At 46.7% G+C, this 22,262-nt stretch overlaps 1 protein-coding gene across 6 annotated transcripts in view; it reads right to left on the reverse strand.

The window, feature by feature from the left end:
• Positions 1-21,816, reverse strand: part of APLP2 (amyloid beta precursor like protein 2) — a 45,063-nt gene extending 23,247 nt beyond the window's left edge. For 5 of the 6 annotated variants that reach the window (XM_050322796.1, XM_050322794.1, XM_050322793.1 and 2 more), the window contains exons 1-2: positions 21,690-21,816; positions 345-518 (exon numbers count right to left, since the gene is read on the reverse strand). In XM_050322796.1, coding sequence (XP_050178753.1) covers positions 345-518; positions 21,690-21,770 — 255 coding nt within the window. In that variant the 5' untranslated portion in view covers positions 21,771-21,816. Of the gene's footprint in view, positions 1-344; positions 519-18,607; positions 18,624-21,689 lie in introns of those variants that run through there. The other variant, XM_050322795.1, reaches the window with a different exon arrangement.
• Positions 21,817-22,262: the final 446 nt, after the last annotated feature.

Here is a 22,262-nt window from a genome sequence, read left to right on the forward strand (position 1 = left end):
CTGAGATAGGTGTCAGGTTCCATTTGGTACAACACAGAGCAGATATTGGTTAACCAGCTCAGAGGCAGAACACTTGGGTAAGGCCCTGCAAACACAGACAAGGACACCTCTGACTTAGGGACCAAGGACCTTCTTATGGCAGCATAAGCTGATCTAAGTCAGAGGTAGCTCCTAAATCCCACTGCTGTGTCCTCCCTGGGCAGTAACTCAGCAAAACAGCCTAGGGAATTGAGCTGGGCAAGAGCAATCTTGTCTCCTGCAGGGTTAATTTACCACTGACCAGTTAAATTGGAATCCAATTCCTTCTCAGCAGTGAAGAGCCAGGATCACACAAAACAACTCACCTCCTGGCAGTACTGCAGAATCTCCTCCTTCCTTCCAAAGCAGCTCTTGGTTCCAGAAGTGTCAGGTTCCCATTTCCCAGTCTGGATGTTCACATGCATATTTAGCTTCCCACAGAACATGGCAATTTGAGGCTCTGCCACTGCAAACCCTGTCCCAGCATTGGCTGCGAGGGCCTGGGAACACAAAGGAAAACAAAGCACGGTGATTGCATTGTCTGATGAAAGACAGAACTCCAAGAACCAGAAACCCTCTGGCATCATCTCAGACAGCTCCTGCTTAACCCAGAGTATCAGAAGAATCTTGCAAACTATACTAATAACTTCTGGCAGAAACACCTCTGTGTTGCACACAAGCCAGTACTAACTGGGTCCCACTGCAAGAATCCTGCTCAGAGTCTGAAGTCATGTGTTTCTCCCACTATCATCAAATATTTGGGATAGGAACACCTAAGATTCTTACTCAAACATATGAGTAAAGACGATTTCTGCTGAATCACGAAAATAGCTGTGGCACCCAGCTCCTCAAAGCCTCTTGTGTCCCTCTCAGTGCACTCCCATGGGAGCTGTGTGTTCTGGGCACTTCCCAGCCTGCACCAGCAGACAAAACCCGACAGCCCCGGACCACATTCGGGTCAAACTGCAGACTGATCAATGAAAACAAGGTCAGGGCCCCTTTCTGAAATCTTGCTGGCTGACCAAAAGAGGAAAAAGGGGAGTAAATTAAATTGCAGGCTTGTTTTTTTAATGAGGAGACTGAGCGGATGCAGGAGCTGAACATGCTCTCCCTAAATAACTACTAGATGTTGTAAAAGAGAAAGAAGAGACATCAGGCAAAAACCAGATGAACTCCTAAATCAAAATCAAAATCTCTTTAAAGGAATGAAATCCATTTCAACTACTCCAGACCAGAAACAGCAATGTACAGGGGCTGCAGGGCAGTGCTGCCCCTTTCTTCCCTGGCAGGCAGCACAACCCCAGGCCACCAGTCCTGCCTTCATATTTAACTTGTATGCATTCAAAAATGCCTAAAGTACTGTGGGCACTGTTCACTCCCTCCTGCCTGCAGACCCCCATCATCTCATACCTGTATGTGTATGCTTAAAGCAAATAAAGGAGCAAAGGGTAGAATTCAACTGCCAGTGTGCAGCTCTAGTTACTGGATATTAGGAAGAAGAATAACTCCATTATAATTAGCTCATTTCTCCCCCCCTCCCCTTATCTTACTGCCTGGAGATAAAGACATTTCAACACTCAGAGAGTCAGGGATTGTTTAGTGCTGAACACACAAACAGCGCTCGGGGAGAAAACAAACTTGAGGCACAAAAGCATAAATTCAGGTGTTAACTGCAGAAAAGTGACCCCTTGAGTTTTAAGAACTATTTGACTGCGCAAAACTTAAGAGAAACAGTCTCACAGAGTGGCTTCCACTTACTCTGACCCTTCCAACCAAGAGATGCTCATGAAAGCAGACCACAAAGCAATGAAATACTGAACTATATATAACAGATACTGGCACTGATGTCCCAGTATCAAAATGCTGCCAAGTTCACATATATTTTCAAGTTTAGTGTGGGTACATTTGTTGTACTCTGTCCCAAGGAAAAGACAACAGTTATGTACTTCAGATACTTCAGATACAGCTCTGGATTACACTGAGGTTGGGAACTTGGTTCCTTCAGAAATCAAACCACTTAATACATTTCTTACAAGTGCAGATTCTTGCATTGCCTTCCCTCCTGTGTTTCATTTCAGAAGAAAGGGGGAAATGTAGAATGATCCTTCCCAACTCTCTAAACACACACAAACTTTGTAAGAGGCCCTTTTTATCCCCCTCCAAACAAACACCACTTGGGTAGCAACAACCACTTTCCAGAGAGCACAAGACTCGACATGTTAAAGGAAACAATCCCCAAGACAGTTTTATGACAACACACTCCAACCACATCCAAGATCCAACCTTGGAAAAGAACCAAAAGGAACGCCAGATCAAGTACACAGGAAGCATTAACCCTTGTAGGAACACAGGGCATCAAAAGAGAATAAAATGTGCTGTGGATGGAGATCGCTGGCACTGCTGATGCCTGAAATCTGTTTTCCTCGAGGCAAACTCCGCAGCAAAACAAGGGAACTGCTGGGGCTGGAGAGGTGCAGAAACATCCATAAGTAATCCATTCACCACAGCCCCTGCCCGAGCAAAGCTCCTGTTCAAACACATACCAAGCTGCTGAAATCATGCCCACCCCCCCCCACTATTTACATCCTGCTGGAGCCCGTGTTTATTTTTGCCGTCTCTCCTGACACCTCTGCTCCCTGCAAAGGTGCCGTTCCCCTCCCCGGATTGCTCACATGCTTTGCATATCAGCCGAGTGCTGTTGCCGTAGCTACCAGAACATGCTAAGCCCCAATTCCCAGCTGAACAAACGCCACTAATTACTTGCTTGATTTCATCACTTTTAATCAAACGGCAGAAATCTCCGGGATTGGGCTGCGGGGTGAATTAATGAACTTTGAGATACACGAGTTGATTCTTTAACCCCGTGACCTGCAGGGGAAGATTTTTTTTTTTGAGTGACGGGCTTCGGATTTTCCTCCACGGGCAAATCCCCTCCAGCCCTCAATCACATCAATTATTTAATTTAGTATTTTAATCCGTAATGAGAGAGTGCAGCACTACAAACTTCATCTGTACCCGTGGAGGCCACACTGACACGTAAATAAGGGAGGGAAGTCACCTACACGACTTTTTGGGACAAAGGAATTTTCTGTTGCTTCCCACAAGTGAGGTATCAAAACCAGGAGTGGATCCCTCGGGCCACATTCAAACATCACTTTGCAAAAGGAGGGCTGGGAAACATGTAAACCAGCACGGAGCTTGGGATAAAGCCATGTCCTCAGTTAAGCTCTTTAGTACTTCAGAGAATTCACCCATTCCACATTGCAGAGGGATGAACAACTGACAGCACATTTTTCTCGGGGAATTTCCCAGCCATAAATGGAAGCAGCTGCTTCTTGTAGTGCTGGGTAGCGACGATTCAATCCCTTAAATAAGCAGCCTGACAGCTCAGGAGGGGCAGCACACACATGATGGAGGAGAGTTCCTCCAGTTGTGTACGTCCTTGGTGAACATTATTTTAGTAGCTATTATCCCATTAATACACATCCCATAACATGAGAGCAAGACAAATGTTATTGGGGGAAAGACTGTTCCATAAACCATTCCTTTCCTCACTGGCACTTGCATTTACAAGATGTTTCATGATAAACTGGGCTCTGCCTTTTGTATAATTCTGTAACCCAGTTTGCCTTCCAAGACCAAAAACACAAACACATAAATCTCAGGCCAGTTAATGTCAGTTAAATTCCTCACCCTGTCACGCAGTGCCTGATTTATGGTCCTGGAACACTGGAATTCAAGCCTCTAAATCTTCTTTTCCTCTGATGGAAGTGTCTGCCCAAGTATCCCAGTTTTTATTTACTACTCACCTCTTCAGCTTGTGACAGTGGGTTGGCTCCATGTGCTAAAAAGTGTCAGGGCTGTTCTTCCTGCAAATATCCCCCCCATCCCAAAGGAGGGATGCAAGTAAAATAAGGAATTTATTTAGTAAAATAAGGAATATTTCACATCTACCCCTCAAAAAAATGCAATTGCAGTTCTGGTTTATAAAGTCTTACACATGAAAACCATGATCCTTGCCTTTTACTTCCAGGATCTGTTAAACCTCATGACAACACACATTATTTCACATGCTGTCCATCCAGCTCCCTGTGGAATGCTGCTACTCAGGAAAGCCCTCTGGCATGCTGCTGGGGACTGGAGGATTGAAGGGTGATTGGAGTGTTTCTCTTGTGAAGAGGAGCTGATTATTTTCTTTCACAGAAATGAGTTCCTGAGAGCTTTCCTCAATAGCACCAAGGTATCTGCAAAATGTCGTTTTTAACTGAATTCTGCATTTTCAGTGAGGTCAAACATGACCATAACCTTGTCCATCTCCTTAGATTAGCCAGAATGAGCCTTTATTCCAGCAAAACCAGAGTGGATGGGATTTTAGGTCAAGAAGGATGAAGAGCCTGCTAAGGAGAACTCCTACTGTCCATGCTTCCCATCAGGCTTCCTCTGCAGCAACACACGAGCAGCTCTCCGGATAAAACCACAGAACATTAAGCTGTTTTAAGACTGAAACTCCAGCTCCTAGAATTTATAAGCTGCTGAAGAAAGCTCTCGTGGAGAATTGCACCGACTCGGTGGCCAGAGAACAGATTAATCCCTGCTTGGGGCATTCCCATGCACAGCCTTTTGCAGGACTCTCTGCAGGTTGGATCACATTTCCAGCTCCCAAGAGTTACTTGTATTCCACAACTATTTGCTGCTACACTGACAAAAGATGTCAGGCAGTACTTGGGAAGATGACTTGTGCTGTTTGTTTTTAATTAAGTGAAGCTTTCCCCTCCCAGCAATACTGCTTATTAAATCAGGGTGTACATGAACCACGACCTGAGGGACTTCAGAACAGGCTGTTCACATCCAGATAAATCCTGCCCACCTTTCCTTCATTCAAGAAAGAAAGTAAGCAGCTTTTCTAGATTGTTTTTTTTTTTCTTTAGATTACATTTCCTATTCCATCTGGAGCAACACTGTAACTCTGCCTATGTCAGTGCAATACCCACAGATATGGAGGATATAAATTGAACTTAAGAACTGATCCCTGTGGGTCCCTCACAACTCAGAACATCCTGTGATAGATGCAACTGCTTCAAAGCCCAACTGCACACCCCACTGTCTGCAGAGCTGATGTCCATGGGCCCTTCTCCTTCCAAAAAGAGGGGCCAGCCCTTGGCAAAATCGAAATGCAAATGAAGGGCTGCTGCAGTCACAGCAGCGAAGCCTTTGGAGGTGGAACAGCTGGGCTGGCACTGCAGAGCTGAGCCTTCCCAGGTCACAGCGTGCCACCCAGCCTTTAAACCCAATGTCCACTGCCATGAACCTCACCTGAGAATTAATTCCAGCACTCAGGAAACCAACGCTTGGGTTAAAAAGCAAGGGGAGTTGGTGGGGGGGACTTTGCCCACGAGAACTTCTGCACGGAATACTTAAAATTCCCTGGGATTTGGAACTCGTAAACACGAGCAGAGCTCCCAATTCCTGCTTCAAATGGTGCTCCATGCTTTGTTTTCCTTAGCTTTTCTTCCTCCTTTTATTCAGCAGATAGGTGGCTTGAACCCAGGAAGGCTATGAATGCCTGACACAGCAGGCAGTAAATCTACAGCCCAGCAGCTCATCCTAGCTTTATTGCTTTATTTTTTTTTAAATTGCTGATAATTACAATAATGCACATGGGCAGGGGTCCAAGACAGGAAGAATTATTGTCTGCAGGCAGATCTGGTGTGAGCTGATAATACCAGCCTGTGTTTGCTTTTGAATTTAAATGGCAGAAATCTCAGTAAAGCAGTCTTTGGCTTGCTTTAACTTGCTGGAAGGGGTGGAGTTCTCATCTGCTCGTCCTTTATTGACTTTTGTGGCAGAGGATTCTGCACCAGCAGAGAACTGGGAGCCAAGGCAGGAGCTGCAGTGACTCGGGTGCAGTTTATATTTAGATGCCTCTGTTTATGGCTGACAGGCAGCTCTGAGCACTCGGAAGTTCAGTGACAATAATCCACGTCCTTCCATATGTGCCGACAGCAATGCCAGGATTACAAAGACCTGCTGCAGCCCCAAGCATTGCTTGCTGCTTTGCACATTCCTCTGTCTTCCAAAGAGCAAAGGCGGCATTTCCCAGTCCCTGGCTTGGAATTTGTAATTAGGAGGTCTCGGATTATTTCCCCCACCTCCTCGTCTAGTTTACCACGCTCCATAAGCCTGGCCTGCCCGAGTCACTGGGCACACAATCTGCCTGCCAGACCTTTGCACCGGGAACTGGCACATTCCATAGGGAATGGCACGCTGCAGGCAGTGCTGCTGCAGAGCTGATCACATCCAGGAAAGCCACGACTCAGCACTGCCTCAGCTTCCTGAAGCTGCTTGTGTAACATGGTTGCCTTTGGCATCCTCCTTTGTATCCCTGGGGAGACAAAGTTCATAACAACTCGGTTGGAACATTCCCTGAACAAATGTTACTGTACCCAGAACTGTGTCCTCTAAAAAAAAAGATTAATTGCTGGGCCTCAAGCTTTCGAAAGTTCAACTTGGGTGTAATGGCTGGGAGTGGGACAGTTTAACACTAACTCAGCCTACAATCAGGGCAGGAGAAAAGGAAGGCACAATTATTTACACCACACAGGACACAGCCAGGTCCAAACAGGTTTAATCACTCGGGCCACCTTCCCCACGTCACAAGGACATCAGGGACAATTTCCATGCTGTGTCAGACGGACCCACTCACAGCCACTTCCTTCCCTTTGCAGCAGAACACGGCCATGAGCTATTTAAAGTTCCCTTTTTACAGCAGGATCCCAAGTCCTGCCTCAGCACAGAGCCAGGCCTATTTATCACTGGGCTAAACTGAGGCATAAAGTCCAGTGACTTGCCTAAGGTCATCCAGCAGTGGCTCAGCTTGGATTAATCCTCAGCTCCTCCAATCTGTGTCATCACTGCCTTGCACAGCAAGACTAATTACCTCTTTCCCACATTAATTATTTGGGCATCTGAAGCACAAGGGACCCAAGATGCCCTGTTAGCCGGTCAGCAAGGAAAAACTTCAGTGCAAGTTGATGTTTTCGCAGTAAAATTCTATGAAAAAATGGCCACAGGGCAAGCAGAAGGGAGATCCAACCCAAAACCTGAGGACAGCAGCTATCAGGCTTAATAGTGTTTCATACTTAGGGTAAAGTTTAACTCTCAGATCTAACTTTCATTACTGAGCTGACTGGCAAGAACCATCACTGTTGATAGCACTGAGGCATCTCTGACAGCAGCACCTGTGGAGGAGTGCTGAGAGATGCTATTTTATCAGTAATTTCTCCATGGTTCAATAGAGAGTTCGTGCCACCTTAAGGCACTTGAGCTACGGAAGAGTTAGGGAATATAATCACTGTAGTTACCAGGATACAGACTCCATAATACACAGGAAAGTACTTTTAGAAAATCTTCCATCACTTCAAAGCAATTTGTTCAAGGCAAAAATAACTTCTGGACTAAAACTCATCACAACTCCCACACCCACACAACTTCTCCACTGGCTTTCGCAGTGGACAAAACTGGCTGAGAGGAGACCGAGAGAATGATTTACCCACCTCAGGCAGGCAAAAAAACAACCCCACTTCTACTGCCTCGAAGTGAGTTAGCATTTCAGGAGGGAAGAAACCAAAGCCCTCCCTGAAAGCAGTCCAGCACTGGTTTTACAGATCTTGTGGAGCTGCACAGAAGAGCCACGGCAGGAACCTGTGGTTCCTCGCTCTACCCACGTGTCTTGACCACTCACTGACTGCAGATGAAAAGGCTGCACAGATTGTGTTTTTGTCTAACACAACCAAAAAGCAAAGCAGGAAAACAAGGGGCAATTTTTTTAACAGAGAATTTCAAGTGGCAGGGAAAAATACCTGGAGAAAAAAATGCAAGATAAAGGAAGGATTACAAGCAGGAATGCAGTTTGCAATGCAGTCTGGGTTTGGTTGGAGTGTCCCTCCCTTTATAGATGTTGTTCAGCATCACAGAGCAGTTATTTATGTGAGCTTGTTTTGGAACATAAATGATAAAACTTCCTTGGGATTTTGAAGTCCTCTGATTAGACTACACACAGCTTCCCTCCAGCTCCCAGGAACGATTCACCAGGCCTTGCTCTGACTGCACTGGAGCTCTGCAGGTCATGCTTTCCACCCCTAAATTCACAAACTTCTGGGGAAAAAAAAAACCAAAATCCAATCCAAATTAACCGGTAATTCTGTCCTCCAAACAATTCAGATGAAACTTCAAATCTGGATGAGGAAACCATTGAGGTTTTGAAGTCCTGGCTTTCCAAAGAATGTTAATGACCATCTTTTGAAAACCGGGAAACCCACAGCTAAAATACAGGGCTGCTCCCTGGGCTCTGCCAAGGGGATCCTGATCCAGACCAAAATTAACGAGTTACCAAAAAATGACGGAGCAGCCTCGCTGTTTTCAGTGTAAAAATTGAGGATACCTTTATACTTCAAACTTCTGAAGTTCAGCCAAAAGCACAGGTTACTTCTGTAAACTGCAGGTCTAGGAAAGTGTCAGCAGTTAATGAGGATGGGTAACTTAACTCCAGCTCTCAGTAAATCTACTTAGGAAATAATGGCAATTGAGATTTTAAACCAAAACCATCTCCCCACGCAGCTTCCCACACACCTCCTCCTGTTAGTTATTCTGAGAAGTGCTCATGGCTGGTTATGGAGCATCTTTGCATGACTGTTCACACACAAAACAGCATCTTTTAAGAACCTTCGGTTTCTAGGGGTGCAGAAATCAGTGCTTTAAAATACTCCTATAGTGATGCTATGAGTTTATTCAGCTACAGTAAATGGTATCTTTTTCCTTGAATAAAAAACTTCAACACAAACACTGCCCCAAGAAAGTTTAGTTTTCAGTCAGCTGCTCATTGGTAGGAAAAGTTCCTACCACTTACAGCTAAAAAGGTAAATGCAAGAGAATTAACTAAGCAGAACCATCTCAGATTCTCACCAAAACACAGCCTCTCGTTTTCCTGACTGCTGCTATTCCTGACCCCAGTAAACAGCAATAAAACTGGAGAAAGGCTGCCAGCTCCCTTCCACTAATGCTGGCAAACTGAAGGTGAGGGAGGAACTCCCAAGCAAGGGCAGGATGAAGAATGCCAAGCACTACCTTCCTTAAGTAGGAAGGAGGCTGGAATGTGGGAGGATGGCTGGGAGGAACACTTCTTACTTCCAAGGGTCTGCTGGCAAAAGCTCAACTTGTTTATTTTTAAGCTGCTCACCCACAGCCAAACATCTCTGAGAAAGATCACGGGACCACCAGGCAGAATTCGGGCTCAAATCTCCCAGCTTCCTTCCTTCTTCCAAAGCAGAGCACGAGAGGTGGACTCCCATCCATCCCCTGGAGCTCCAACACCTGGACTGAGCAGCGACACAAGAGACATCAAACGACCAAGAGCCTTCTGAACCCCCAAAGTTCTGTCAGCAGCAGGGTCACACAAAGGAAAGGACCTCAGTAATGGCTTAATGGATTTCCACTTTTCCCCCCTCTATAAAAGCAATTCTGAGTAATTTAGGAGCATTTTACTTTTGAAGCACTCATTTATCAGCTGGGGTTTAACAGTCACAGCACCACAGCACAGTGAGGCTCCAACACTGAAACTCTAATGGATGTATTAACCAGTTCCTTTAAGGGAAGTAACAGGGCTCTGCTTAGAACAGCTGCTTAATGCTATTAGAAAATTAAGTGGTAATTTATAGAACAGACTCAAGCTGGCTGGGTTGAGATCCCCTTTACTGATTGCTGATCCAGAAAGTAAAACAAGCCCAACAGAGGCGAGCCTCGAACCTCCAGTATTTCAGGACTGCAGAACATTTAACTGGCTTTGGGTGTTGAACACCTGAATTTCTTGGGCTGAATTTTATAGCTCTTCTCTCTACTGAGCTGTGTAAGATTATGCATGGAAATAAAACGGGAGAGGTGATTTTTATCTTGGGTAAAATGAGATTTTAACTTATTAACAATTTCTCCCAGGTCTCAGTGGGAAGAATGAACTCTGGGTACACTGACACCCATTATTTCTTTGAGGTTTCCTCAAGCATTTTCTGGAAGGTAAGGCAGGAAAAATTCAAGGTAAGGCAGAGGACACAGCGCTTTTCTTTCTACTTATTTGAACTACAATTGACCAAAAGGTTATTGGAAGAACTTACACACTGCAGCTGCATCTACCTGATGGTCGAGTGCTTGACCAGTTTTAAGGAATGTGACACTTCACTAAGGGCTCTGAAGCACAAAACCATCAGGTGCTGAAAGCTTTATTACCAAGGTGGAAGCAAAAACTGCCTGTTCTGCAACAGCGAGGGAAATTGCTCTTTGAGAAAGAGCAGGCAGAACAGTTTTAGACAATCTAGTTATGACTTAAAGAGCCACTATACCCCAGATCTTCCATCATCTCAACTGAAATTCTTCTTCCAGGTCTGTGAAAGGTACTACTTTTTAAATTTTTTTTAGACCCTTTGCCCAGGCTGTCCATCACAGCAGCTTGTGGGTTTTTTGGATATGAACACTGAGTATTCTCCAGCTGGAGCAACTGTAGAGAAAACCTTTCCAGATGTGTTGTTTCCAACACAAAGATTCCAAACAGCTCTTTATTTTTCCTGCTTGGAAACAAGTCAATCAGACAGGGGAGGATGTTTCTCTGCCTGCTCTTGTCCAAAGTGAGGCACACTTGAGTGGAGAAGAAAGAAATGGTCAGCCTTCCAACCAAGCTCTGCTTTCCCTGACCCTCCAAGCAGACACACAGCAATGGAAATGCTGACTTCACATGCAAATCCCATCCCTGGGACAGTGGTTGGAGGGTAGATTGATTTGAGTATTGATGCAATCAGCCACTCACCATTTTCCTAGCCACGGGCCCCGTCGTTTCAACAGCGCTTTCCCAAAGTCAAAGGATGAAAATGTTGCATAAAGTTCTAACCCTGGGGACTGGTGGGTTTATGTTTCACTGGTTGGCTGCAGGCATGGCCCACTGAGGGTTTTTTTAATTCAGGAACAGGGCTGTGCACACATCTCAGCTGCAAATATTACCTCTGTCAGCATCTGGCAAGCCCCAGCTGCTGAATCCATTCAGATGTCCCCCATCAGAACACACCAGCACCCCAGAAAGCTGTGTTGAAATTACAGCCTGATGATGCAACGGCTCGAGAGAGCCAGAAACATACCTCATTCTCACATCCTTCCTCTGGACATCTTACAACTGAATTAAATCACTGAGAGCCCAAACGAGCTCCTTACCAGACTGTGCCTCAATTATGCCGGAGGCTGCCTCTCCCTGCACAATTCCCAGGGAATTACTGGGACCAGTACTACCTGGATTTGTGTTATGAGGCTGGAAACATTCTGAGAATATTTCACTGAGAGTTTCTGTATCTGATCGTAGCACCTGTTTGAGGAGGAAAACAGGTCAGGCAAACAGCACAAAATGGATTTGTGGCTGTCAAGGCTCTGTGGCAACTCTAAAGCCTGGACAGCAAAGAGAAAGGGGGCAAATTCACTCATAAAATTGCATTAGAGGTTGTCTGTATTTTCATAATTATACCTGTCAATTAAGGGATGTGAATATTAAACCAGAGAGGAAGGAACAGTAAGAAGAGTTCTCTGCTTTGAGTTGTTCCCACAGTTAATTCACTACAGAAGGTATCCTAACAAATAGTGCCAAGCACGTGATTTTTAAGTTGCAGAGGGGACCAACTATCCATTCAAACACAGGAGAGAAAAATGAAAGCATGAAAGTATCTGCAGACAAGAGGCCAAGAGTTTCCATATGCAAACTAAGCCCCAGTTTCATCTCCCTGTGATGTGAGCATTTGAAACCTGGCTCGAGTTAGAGATGTTCCCATCCTGATGCGCTCCAGCAGATTGTGCCACTCCAGCATGTTCGGCCTGTCTGCATCTTTAGTTTGTGCTCTACATGACATGTGGTGTATTCTGCAGCTTAAGGACTATTTTAATCCTCTGCATCACTGAAGAACACCATCCTGGAGGTACAGTCTGTGAGGTGGGTGCTGCTCAGAGATGGAGTAGAACAAGCCACTCCAAAGCACAGAACTCATTCCAAGGCAAATACCACAAGCCAAAAAAAAAAAAAAACCCAAAAAAACCAACAACTCTGCTTTGCTCAGTTTGGAGTATTTAAAGCTCCATCCGCTGTTATGGCCTGAGGAGCAGCTCAGAGCAGGACAGCAGCACCCTCCTAAAAACAATTAATGAAAAGTTCTAAATGGCAAAGCATCTCAAAGTCAACAGGAGGGGAGGAGCTGCTCAAAGTTTAGCACATTAAACCCATCTTAGAGAGTTAATGTTGCTGCCAGCTGTGGCTCAATGTTTGTCATGCCCTCAGTTATAAGATCAAAATCCATGTAAGATTCACGGCCTATTAAATAAAATAACAGAAAATTATGAGTAATGTTATCAGCCACTTACATAATGGAGAATAATGATGCAACTTTTCTGCAAAAATCTTTAAAAACATGAAGCTCAAAAAGCCAAACTGAAACCAAGGACAGCAAAGCAAATGAAGTCAAGTCATCTTTGCTTTTGCTTGGAGCAAAAGGCCACGTAGGGTCTTGGAAAACAGTGCTCCTCATGTCTCTGCTACAGCATAGATGAAATGTGTGGGTGTCTCCATAATACACTTGTCTGGAGCAGCCAGTTTAACTGTTTGCACCAGCACAAAGTATGACAGTGGCCATTTCAGCCCAGCAACACGCCTGAAATCCATCAGCATCTCTGACAAAGGGACCACAACGCTGCATTCCGCTGGGGCCCTGCGGTGAAAGGGGGCATTAACATGCTGGAGATGCTCTGGGCAAAGCCTCCCATACGGTTAGACTTTGAAAAGTATTCTCCTCATCACACTAATTCCCCTGCGAAGCCACTCGCAAAAGCTTGCTCGGTATAATTGAGCGCAACAAATCCACCCAAAACCTCGGAATTTCAGCCTCGGCTTCCAAAGGCCTTTTTTTGTCTGCGCTGCGGATTTTCCATCTAAGCAAATCTGAAAGATTTTTCCTGCTGTTCAACAGCCCCTGCTACAGCAGAAATCCAGCTCTTCCAGTTCACCTTCCTGGGAGCCAGGATGCTGAGGGGAGGGTGGGCAGGGAGAGGAGGCAAAAGGATGTCGAGGTGAGCGGCTGGTGGACGTTTATTTATGTCTTTTAACCCGAAGATGAAAGGATTTCAAATGAAGGATTAACTAAAAGCACTGTGCATAAAACACAGCACTATGGATTCAAATGCAAGACGATAGATTTCAGCTCTTGTGATGAGTGAGTTGTTATTCACAAACTCCAGTACACCCTGCACACCCATACCCTGAAAATACCAATAAAAACAAGATCACAAGCACGTAGCCAGAAGGAGAGGGACTGAAGCAAGTGCCAAGCTGTGATCCAGCCCTCGAAGCCAGCTGTGGATAACAGGAATACAGCAGTGCAAGCCCTTCCACTGCATCCAGCCCATGCTCTGTCAGGCCATTCATCTCTGCCTCTGGGATTGGGAAATTGCTTCCGAGAAAGCGGCTGTGCCCTAAACATCAACATCCACATACTGACTGCCTTTGTTGCAGGGCAAGTATTGATGCAATTTGAACAAGACAGCATTTATCAGGAGTGACAGGGGCAGGAGCGCAGTTTTTCCCCGTTTTTAAAGCCTCCAGTGAGTCTCCTGCTGTGACACAATGCTCTGTCCCAAGCCCAAGCTTCACACACCCACAGGAGCACCACAACCTCGTGTCACGACCCCATCGAGTCTGGCTCTTGCCCAGGTAAGCCACAGCATCATGTCCATTCATGAGCTCTAAAACACCAATACCCTGCAAACACAAAATCCCAATTTCTTGGCCAGCTACCAAGGGAAGAACCTCCTCCACTGCCTGACATTTCCAGCACTGAGGCTCCACTTAAAGCCTCTGGAAGCAAAGCAGTTATTGAGACCCTGCAACTCCAACTACTTAGAGGCACTTAAATCTTCCTGTCAGTCCAATGCTGTGAGCATTCTGCTCCGTTCAGGAGGAACAGCTGCTTTCCACCACAACCTGCCCCCTCCCCAGCTCCTCAGCCTCCCTTCTCCTGGCAGGCAGCACATTTCAGGCCACACTCAAGCACTGCCCTACTTCAGAATTCCTCTCTGACCCAGTCTGCTAAGGCAGGCTCCGTGCTCTTGCTGGATCCTGACACCATTTCACCCTTCAGGGTTTCCAAAGGCGTTTGTGAACGCGACACAACCATCAACCTCAATTCCTTCAGCCAGGGCTTTGATAAATTATGCAGGGGAAGCCTCCCCTCCAAACAGCCATGCGCTCCCTGGGAACTCCCACCACAGGTTGGAATCAACATTTTGCAGTTAATCTTTTGAGAGGAACGCTCAGCAGATTAAAGCAAATCTGCCCCTCTCTATTTCAGGCCACAATTACTGTAAGGCGACCAGCGACCCACGTCAACCAGAGCCTGGTATTAGTGAATTATCCTAATTCATGCAGAGTCCTCAAAGACCAGTTTTGGCAACTTACTAGTCCTGATATGAATGGGAGAAGATTAAAACCCAGTAAAAAACCCTACTAAATTTAGACCTGGCAATGAGTCATGCCAAATCCAGAACCATACAGAGAATTTGGTGAAAGGCTTTATGCTGGAAGGTACCACAGTGTAAGCAGAGAGCAGCTTCTGTTGTGAATACGGAATCCAAATCCACTTGGAATCTAACAGGAGTGCATAATATTTATTGGAACAGATGGTATTGCTAAGATTTTTCTTTTCGTTGCTGTCATTTCACACTATGCAATGACATCATAACTAGTGGGATTCATCAACTCAAAATCCAAAAGGAAAGGGACAAAGCTTTTGGCAGGGAGCTGGAGCTAAAAATAATGAAAGAGCCTTTAAAGAAAAGCCCAAAGATTAAAAATGCAAATGTTTGGCTTTTGATTTCAGCATTTCAGTGCTGAAATTAGCACAGGGTAACTCCTGGAAAATACCAAGTAGTTTACTAAACCTCTGTTCCATCTCTGCAACATCATCATTGTCAGATGATTTTTGAGCTCTCCTCGCTGGCTGCTTTTAGGGCTCTGAGGTGGCAGGTTAAAGAACCCAGGCACAACATCTGCATAAGAAAATGTGAGCCCCTGCTACAGTAGAGAGTTAACAGAATAATAACATTCACTCTAATGGAAGAGCTGAAGAAACCCAATCCCCTGACCCACATCTCAGAACACCTCAGACATTTGAAAACATATCCTGATCAGAAAACGTTGGAGGAAAAGCGACCTGAACGAGTAAGAGAACTTCCAAGGTGAAACACTGCTTTTATTTAAACATGTAGCCATCACTAAGAAGTTGATAATTAGTTACCCTTAACTGGAAACTTTGCTGAGGATCACCCCACAGTCACAGCCAAGTGGAAGGCCAGCCCTGTGTGCCCGTCCCCGTCCTTGACCCGGATCAAAGTACACTTTGCTCCGCTGAAATTTTGTTAGAGAGAGAAGCTTACTGTATGAAATTACTTAAATGTATCCCTGTCACAGAGCCAGGACCTGGCATCCGAGTGCTGAGGCATCTTTATCACCCCCTGCACCTTGGGCACGGCACCACGGATCCCTCACGCTGCTGGGAGGGGAGCAAGGGATGACTCAGGGCCTCGCCACAGCCACGAAAGAAGGGGCACCTCCCACCTCCCGTGGGTTTTGTTGAGGCTTTTTGGGCTGGCAGTTTTAATGGCTGGCAGTTTTAATGCCCTTCATGCCTGGTGGCTTGACAAACGTGAGCTCAAAGTCGTCATTTCATAATGATTTTCCGTTAGTCTCAAAGCCCGGCCAAGCCAAACTATTATTGATTCTCCTCCTCCAGGAGCTTCTCTGAGGCTCACACACTGCATGGAGTAACAACTTCAGACCCTGCTTCATCACTGAAGGCCTTGCCCAGCCCCAGCAACCTGCCACGCTGCTCACCTGGGCAGGAAACCCTGTACCTGAAATAATGCTGAAACTTCTGAAGGTTCACAAGAGGAACCCCCAGAAAAGCACCCACAAAGAAGATCAGGCTAAACTCTGGAGGCACACACTGATCTGCAGGGTGAGAGCTAAGAATTCCCCCAAACCACTGCTCAAAATGCACAGCCCAACGCAGTCACCTTGAGATAAAAAACCAGGAGGGGAAAAACCAGCTCAGGTGAAGGCACTGCCAGCAGCCCAGCACCACAGTGGCCCCGCTGCAGCACCCCACACACCACTGGGTAGTCTGGCCAGCAGAGATCAAGCCTCCACCTCCAAATCAGATGAACACATAAATATGTGCACTCAGGAACCAGCTCTGCCTGTAGCACACAACACAAAGCTTTCTGGTCCAGGCCTCACCCATCAGTCCTCTCCTGCAGGAAACACGGAGCCAATGTGTGATTTGACTTCCCACTGCCACCAGGAAAATGGAAAGTGAAATAAAACATCAAAGCCACCGAGCACAGCAACGTTTGGCTGTGCAGAGTGGTCAAGAGCGATGAGGAGGCCACCAAAGGCTCAAACCAAAGTGAAGGTCTGCAATGTATAAATTTATACACGAGCACAATCTCATACATGGAACATGAGAGCAAAAAGTTATAACTCAATTTAATACACATATATGGGTTGAACTTTCAGGAGTAAGGAACACATTCTTTTCCCCACTGGCTGTGTACAAACCACTCCTGTAATGCTTCCAAATGAAGAGCTGTAAGCAGCTTAGCCACGTGCCCTCCTGGTCAGGTGGACCCCTCGTTACATAAAGGTTGTGCTCCAGAAAGATTAGTTTAACACCACTGGCAGAACACTGGTGTTTTAATCATTCCTCCACAGTTGAAATTAAAAACTACATATGCATGTAAGGGTGAAATCTTGCATTTTAAACATCAACTCAGACTCTGAGGAAAGGATGGGAACTTATGGGTGTTTGAAAGCCGGGCTAGAAGTGGATTTGACTTTGTCTTCTCTGGTCTGTGGGTTTTCCATGTTCTCACGTGAGATAGTACAGCTCAGGGAACACACAGGCAGAAATATATATTTAACTCCAACTGAGAAGGCAGATGGGGGTGAAGGTAGTAAATCTAGTGCTGAGCAAGTTAAAAAAAAAAAACAAGTGTTATCCACATGCTAGATCTCCATGTGAAATGTGTGTATATATATCCCATGTCTGTGTGTTCATATATATATATATACACATACATATATCCCTCTTACAGCTGCAGAAATTCATAAATTAAAAGAAGTCAAACCTAACATTAAGAAATTACTCTGGAAAAAAACCACAAACACACAGCCAAATTATTTCTCCTCAAAAGGACTTTTCCTTGTGCACTCCCTGGGGAATGAGGGTTCACTTCTTTTTTTTCACTCCCTACAGCACCCAATCTGAAGCACCACTTGCCCTGTTTGAGTGACACTATTAACATGCTAAAGTTGCCTTTACCCTGCTGTATCTGATGAGGAGCCATCAGCTCTCCCAAACCAGAAGGAAAAAAGTAAATAATTTTGGTTATATTTAGTTAACTTACATGTTGTTTCTTACTGCTTTGTAACTCACTCTAGTAAGTATACAATAAATAAATAAATAATGAATAAATATATACATGGAAAAGTTACTCTGAGACTTTGCACAGCGTGGTCAAACCATTTGCTCTCCCCACAAACCTGAGACTTACCAGTGCCTACGGCAAAAAAAGCTGAAAATACCAAAATGGTGATTACAAAATTAGCATAGTTAATGTACAGGCACAGAGCCCCAGGGACTCCATTTGAGATAAGCAGCAGGTAAAACCCGTGGTAGGAGATGCCAGAGCATGTCCATCACGGGTGCAAACAATTTGGGGGGACAAAAAAGGAGCAGTGTTGTGAGTTCGAGTGCAGCTCTGAATCAGGAGCCTCCTCAGGAGGGTTTCTAGGCCACTGTGAGTATTTGAAGTGTTCCAATTAAAAGGGAGCACCACCTTAAATTAGCCCCGTGTTTCAGAGGTGCTGAGTGCCTGAACCAGAAATCAATGGCACCAAGTTTCACCGCGCAGGGGAAGCACAAGAGCAGGAGTCTGAGGGATTATGCGTCAATTCAGGAAGCCTGAGGAGTTAACGAGCAGAGTCTGAAATGCCCAAGTGGAGAAACACAGGGAAAGGCTCTGTGTTCTAACAAGGAATAGCTGGGGATGAAGTATTTCTCTTCTATTTTCAACTGAGCAATGAGGCTCTGGGTTAGGTACATGTGTAGAAGATGTTGCAGTCAGAGTGACTTATGTCTCCAAGATTGAGCCCATACATCTCCAAAAGATGAACAAACAGGGAAAAGCCAAAGAAGTTTTTCAAGCCACATGCAGAGAGAAGCACAAGTGATCCAGAGCACACGGATCCCTGCGCTCCTGCAGGAGTTCAGCGTGTAATTATAACACAGCTAAAAGCCACCCACAGAACAGGCCCTGAATAACTCAGGTGATGCAACAGCCACACGAACCAAAAAGTCATTCAATCCCTGGGAGAGATATTAACGCCTAAATAGGAGTGGTGGTGATGATCTCACAGATGAAATGAGGAGAGCTGAAGGCCCCCCCTCCGAAGAGCAGAGCTTACCTTCCTGTGGCATCCTACAACGCAGCAGAAATTCCAGAGCCTCTCTGCAGTATCAGATTTGCTTCATTTCCTCATCTCTGCCTCAGAGAAGCTTTTGCTGGGGGCTCAGAAGAGCCTTTGAATATGATCACCTTCATTGGAAAGCGAATTTCCTAACCCTGGGAAGCACAGTTTTAAGGAGCTGAGAGCAAACGAAAGGCCACGGGCTCAAGACTGGAATTTTCATGAGCTGTTTCTACTCAGGACTCGAACACCAAGTGGAAATTTCCCTAGGTGGAGTTCTTTGTTCGATGCAGCAGGCAATTAGAAGTCCCCAAGGTCTGCAGAAACGGCACAGGACTGATATTTTTGTCAGGGAGAATTTAAGCAACGCAAGGCAAAAATAATAACTTGAAAATCTGCTGCAAAGCACGCCCTTGTGGTTTTTTTTTTTTTGTCTCGCCCCAAATCCTGGCGATTTCAAACAGGCAGGTAACAAGATGTAAGCATTCAGAAGAGGTTTGGAAAAAGACCAAACATGATTAAAAAAAGCAATATCGAGTCTGCATTGCCTCAGATTTGATTACACAAAAAGGTCAAGTGATAAAAAAGAAACTTCCCCTCTCTAAAGGCCTTGAGTGCACAGCAGAACTAGTTTATCATTGGAATACAGATCAAATTAGCATAGATTTATTTTCTTTTTCCAGTTGGCATCAGTGTCCTATTTGAGGTTCTCTGGGACTTCACAAGCAAAACAAGCAAAATTCAGGCATACACTAAAGTAAAACATTAATTGCTGGGATCCACCGTTTCTCTAAGCTCTTCTATTCCAACTCATTTGGAAGGGAGACTGTTAGAGGTTATCTGCCATCCACACACGAGGATCTGGAAGGGGAGACTGACTGTCACCAGCAGCAGCCCTTGGGAACGCCCTTTTCAAGGCTTCAGACACCAACAATTTCAAAGAGAAAATAAACTGCCACTCCCCTTGCCCTGTACAGGACAGCCAGAAAAACAAATTGTAGTTGATAAGAAGATTAGCGGGTGTTCCAGGGACAGGGAGATAATCAAGAGACAGAAAATCTGCCTAATGGGACTGTGCCAATTGCAACCGAACCGATAACTGCAGGCATTGCTGCCCTTAACTTTCAAACGGCTGCTAATCGATTATGGAAAAAAATCAATTCCTCGCATGTTTTTCTCACATTATCTGATAAAACCCAGTAAGGAAAACCCAAGAACAGTAAGCATTTCGCTTCCTAAGCTCTGCATCGAGGGAGATTCTCGAGAAAAGCTCTTTCGAGAGAGAGAGCTGCAGTCCCTCGGTCCCCCCACCGGCGAGACAATGGGAGAGGACGCAGCAAAAATAAGGATTAGAACGCCACAGTTGACATTTTGTGCCGGCAGACGAAGGTGGATTCCGCGCCTTCCAAGGATGCAAATTGCATTACAGGAATGGTTTCATTTTAATCCTTCTCCGAAAGGTCAATGCCCCCGTTCTCCGGGGCGGGGGGAGCCGAGGTGAGACGCTGCTGCTCTCCCTCCGTGCCAAACCCCGGGATCTGCTCCATCACACGGACACCAGGCTTTGGAATAAAACCCCAGAGAAGGTGTTTGCCGAGCTGGTGTCTCGCAGCACGTGTCCACGAGCAGCGGATTGCAGGGGGATGGGCACGGCAGCCGAATTTGCCTCGAGTGCAAGGGAGGAAGTGACCTACAGCTGGAGGAGTTTCCGAACAGGTGGAAGGGATTGGATGCGACCCCAGCAGCCAGGACAGTCCCCAGCACCGAGGCAGTGCCAAGGAAGCCGAGCTGGGATGAGCTCCACACCCTCGGAGCAGCTCCACCACCCTTCCTACCGGGGAACCTCCGCACAAGTTCTCCCACACTTCTCACCGTGTTCCCCTTGATTTACAGGCATTTACCACAAGGATCGGTGCAAAGCAGGGGGAATGCTGTTCCTCGGCAGCAACCAAACAAGTAGAAATCACGGACTACACCAACTCCACACAGCACACATTAAAAACATCCAAAACCAGCTTAGGAATTAGCGCCAGCTCGGGGCTTTGGATTTTGCAGCACACTGAGGAACATGTTCTGCTTAACCAAGCTTGCCAAAATTTACTGTAAACTCTCACATCAAGCCATTCACAAGCAGCCACAAGCCTGTTCTTTATCTCTCCCTAAATAACCCAGAACCTTCACAAGACAAATGCAGCTGTTTTGCATTTCCAAACACCACCGAGGCGTAGATTATTAAACCCTATTTACGTGTCTGGAGCTCAGCACGTACTTTGCTCCTTGTTTTGATGCTTCCCTCTAACACACAGGTTATAACATCAAGTTTTTAAAACAGCAAGATTTTCCCCTACTCATCTTGTTGTTCAGAGAGCTGAATTACACGAGCTTTTGGCTTTAGGCACAAAGCTGGAATTTCCCCCCCTGTAACTACTTTCATATATACAAATGCAGTACATATTTCATATATGCAAAGGTAATATATATATTTTTCATATATGCATACGTATTTATATATGTATATGGGTGTGCATATATATATGTATATATATATATCTCCATATATATAACTATCTAAGCCTTTTCTATGGGAAATGCACAACCTTTACACTCGGCTGAACCATCTCCCCCGAAAGCCAAGCTACCAGTTCCAACCCGAAGATTTACTTGGGATCCATCAACAAACAAATGGATTCGCTTAACGGAGGCTTTTCTCTATGACACTGCCTTTTAACACTCTCCCAGACCCCTCTGAAGCTCGGCGCTCCCGCGCCCGTGCCAAGAATGCCGAGGTCACTTCCCCAAAAACACTCAGCCCCGAGCATCCCGGTGAGACGGAGCCGCCGGCCAGGTGAGAGGCCTGAGGGATGCGGCTTTCCCGACAGCACGGGGAAAAGGCGGACCCTCCGCGGCGGGGAGGCCGGACAAGGTGCGGGGGGATCCGCACCCGCCGAGACACCCCCGAGACACCCCCGAACCCCGCTCATCCCGCCGGCGCAGCAGGCACCCCCGCGGGAGACCCCGCCGCCCGCACACACACACACATACACACACACACACACCCCCCCTGGCAGCCCGCACACACCTCGATGTATCCGGCGAGCGCGGGCGCGGGCCCGAGGAGCGCGAGCAGCAGCAGCAGCGCGGAGCCCATCGCAGCCGCCATCACCGCCGCCGCCCCAGCGCCACTGCGGCCACAGCGCCCCCGCCGGGGCCCGCCGCGCCGCGCCACGCCCCCCGCGCTGACTGACAGCCGCGACAGCCAATCGCAGAGCAGCGCTGAGGGGAGGCCCCGCCCACCAAGGGGTAATCGGGAGGGGCAGGGCCCCGCCCCGGCGCCGCTGGCAGCCAATGGGAGGAGGCGAGGAAAGGGCGGGGCCCCTCCCTCCCTCCCCCGGCGGGAAATGGCGGCCGGCGCTGAGGGGAGGCCTGAGGGGAGTTTGGCTGGGTGTGAGCGGGCTGTGCCACCGCCGCTACCCCGCCTGTGTCACCGCCGCTACCCTGCCTGTGTCACCGCCGCTACCCCAGCTTTGTCACCGCCGCTACCCCGCCTGTGCCACCGCCCGTACCCCGCCTGTGTCACCCCACATATCAACCACACACATCAACCCGCAAAGGCCGTGGGCTGTACGGGGGTCTGTGGACTGAACACTTCCCA

Source organism: Myiozetetes cayanensis, unplaced genomic scaffold (genome assembly GCF_022539395.1).
Source record: "Myiozetetes cayanensis isolate MyiCay16 unplaced genomic scaffold, myiCay2020 scf29, whole genome shotgun sequence".
Classification (NCBI taxonomy): Eukaryota; Metazoa; Chordata; class Aves; order Passeriformes; family Tyrannidae; genus Myiozetetes; species Myiozetetes cayanensis.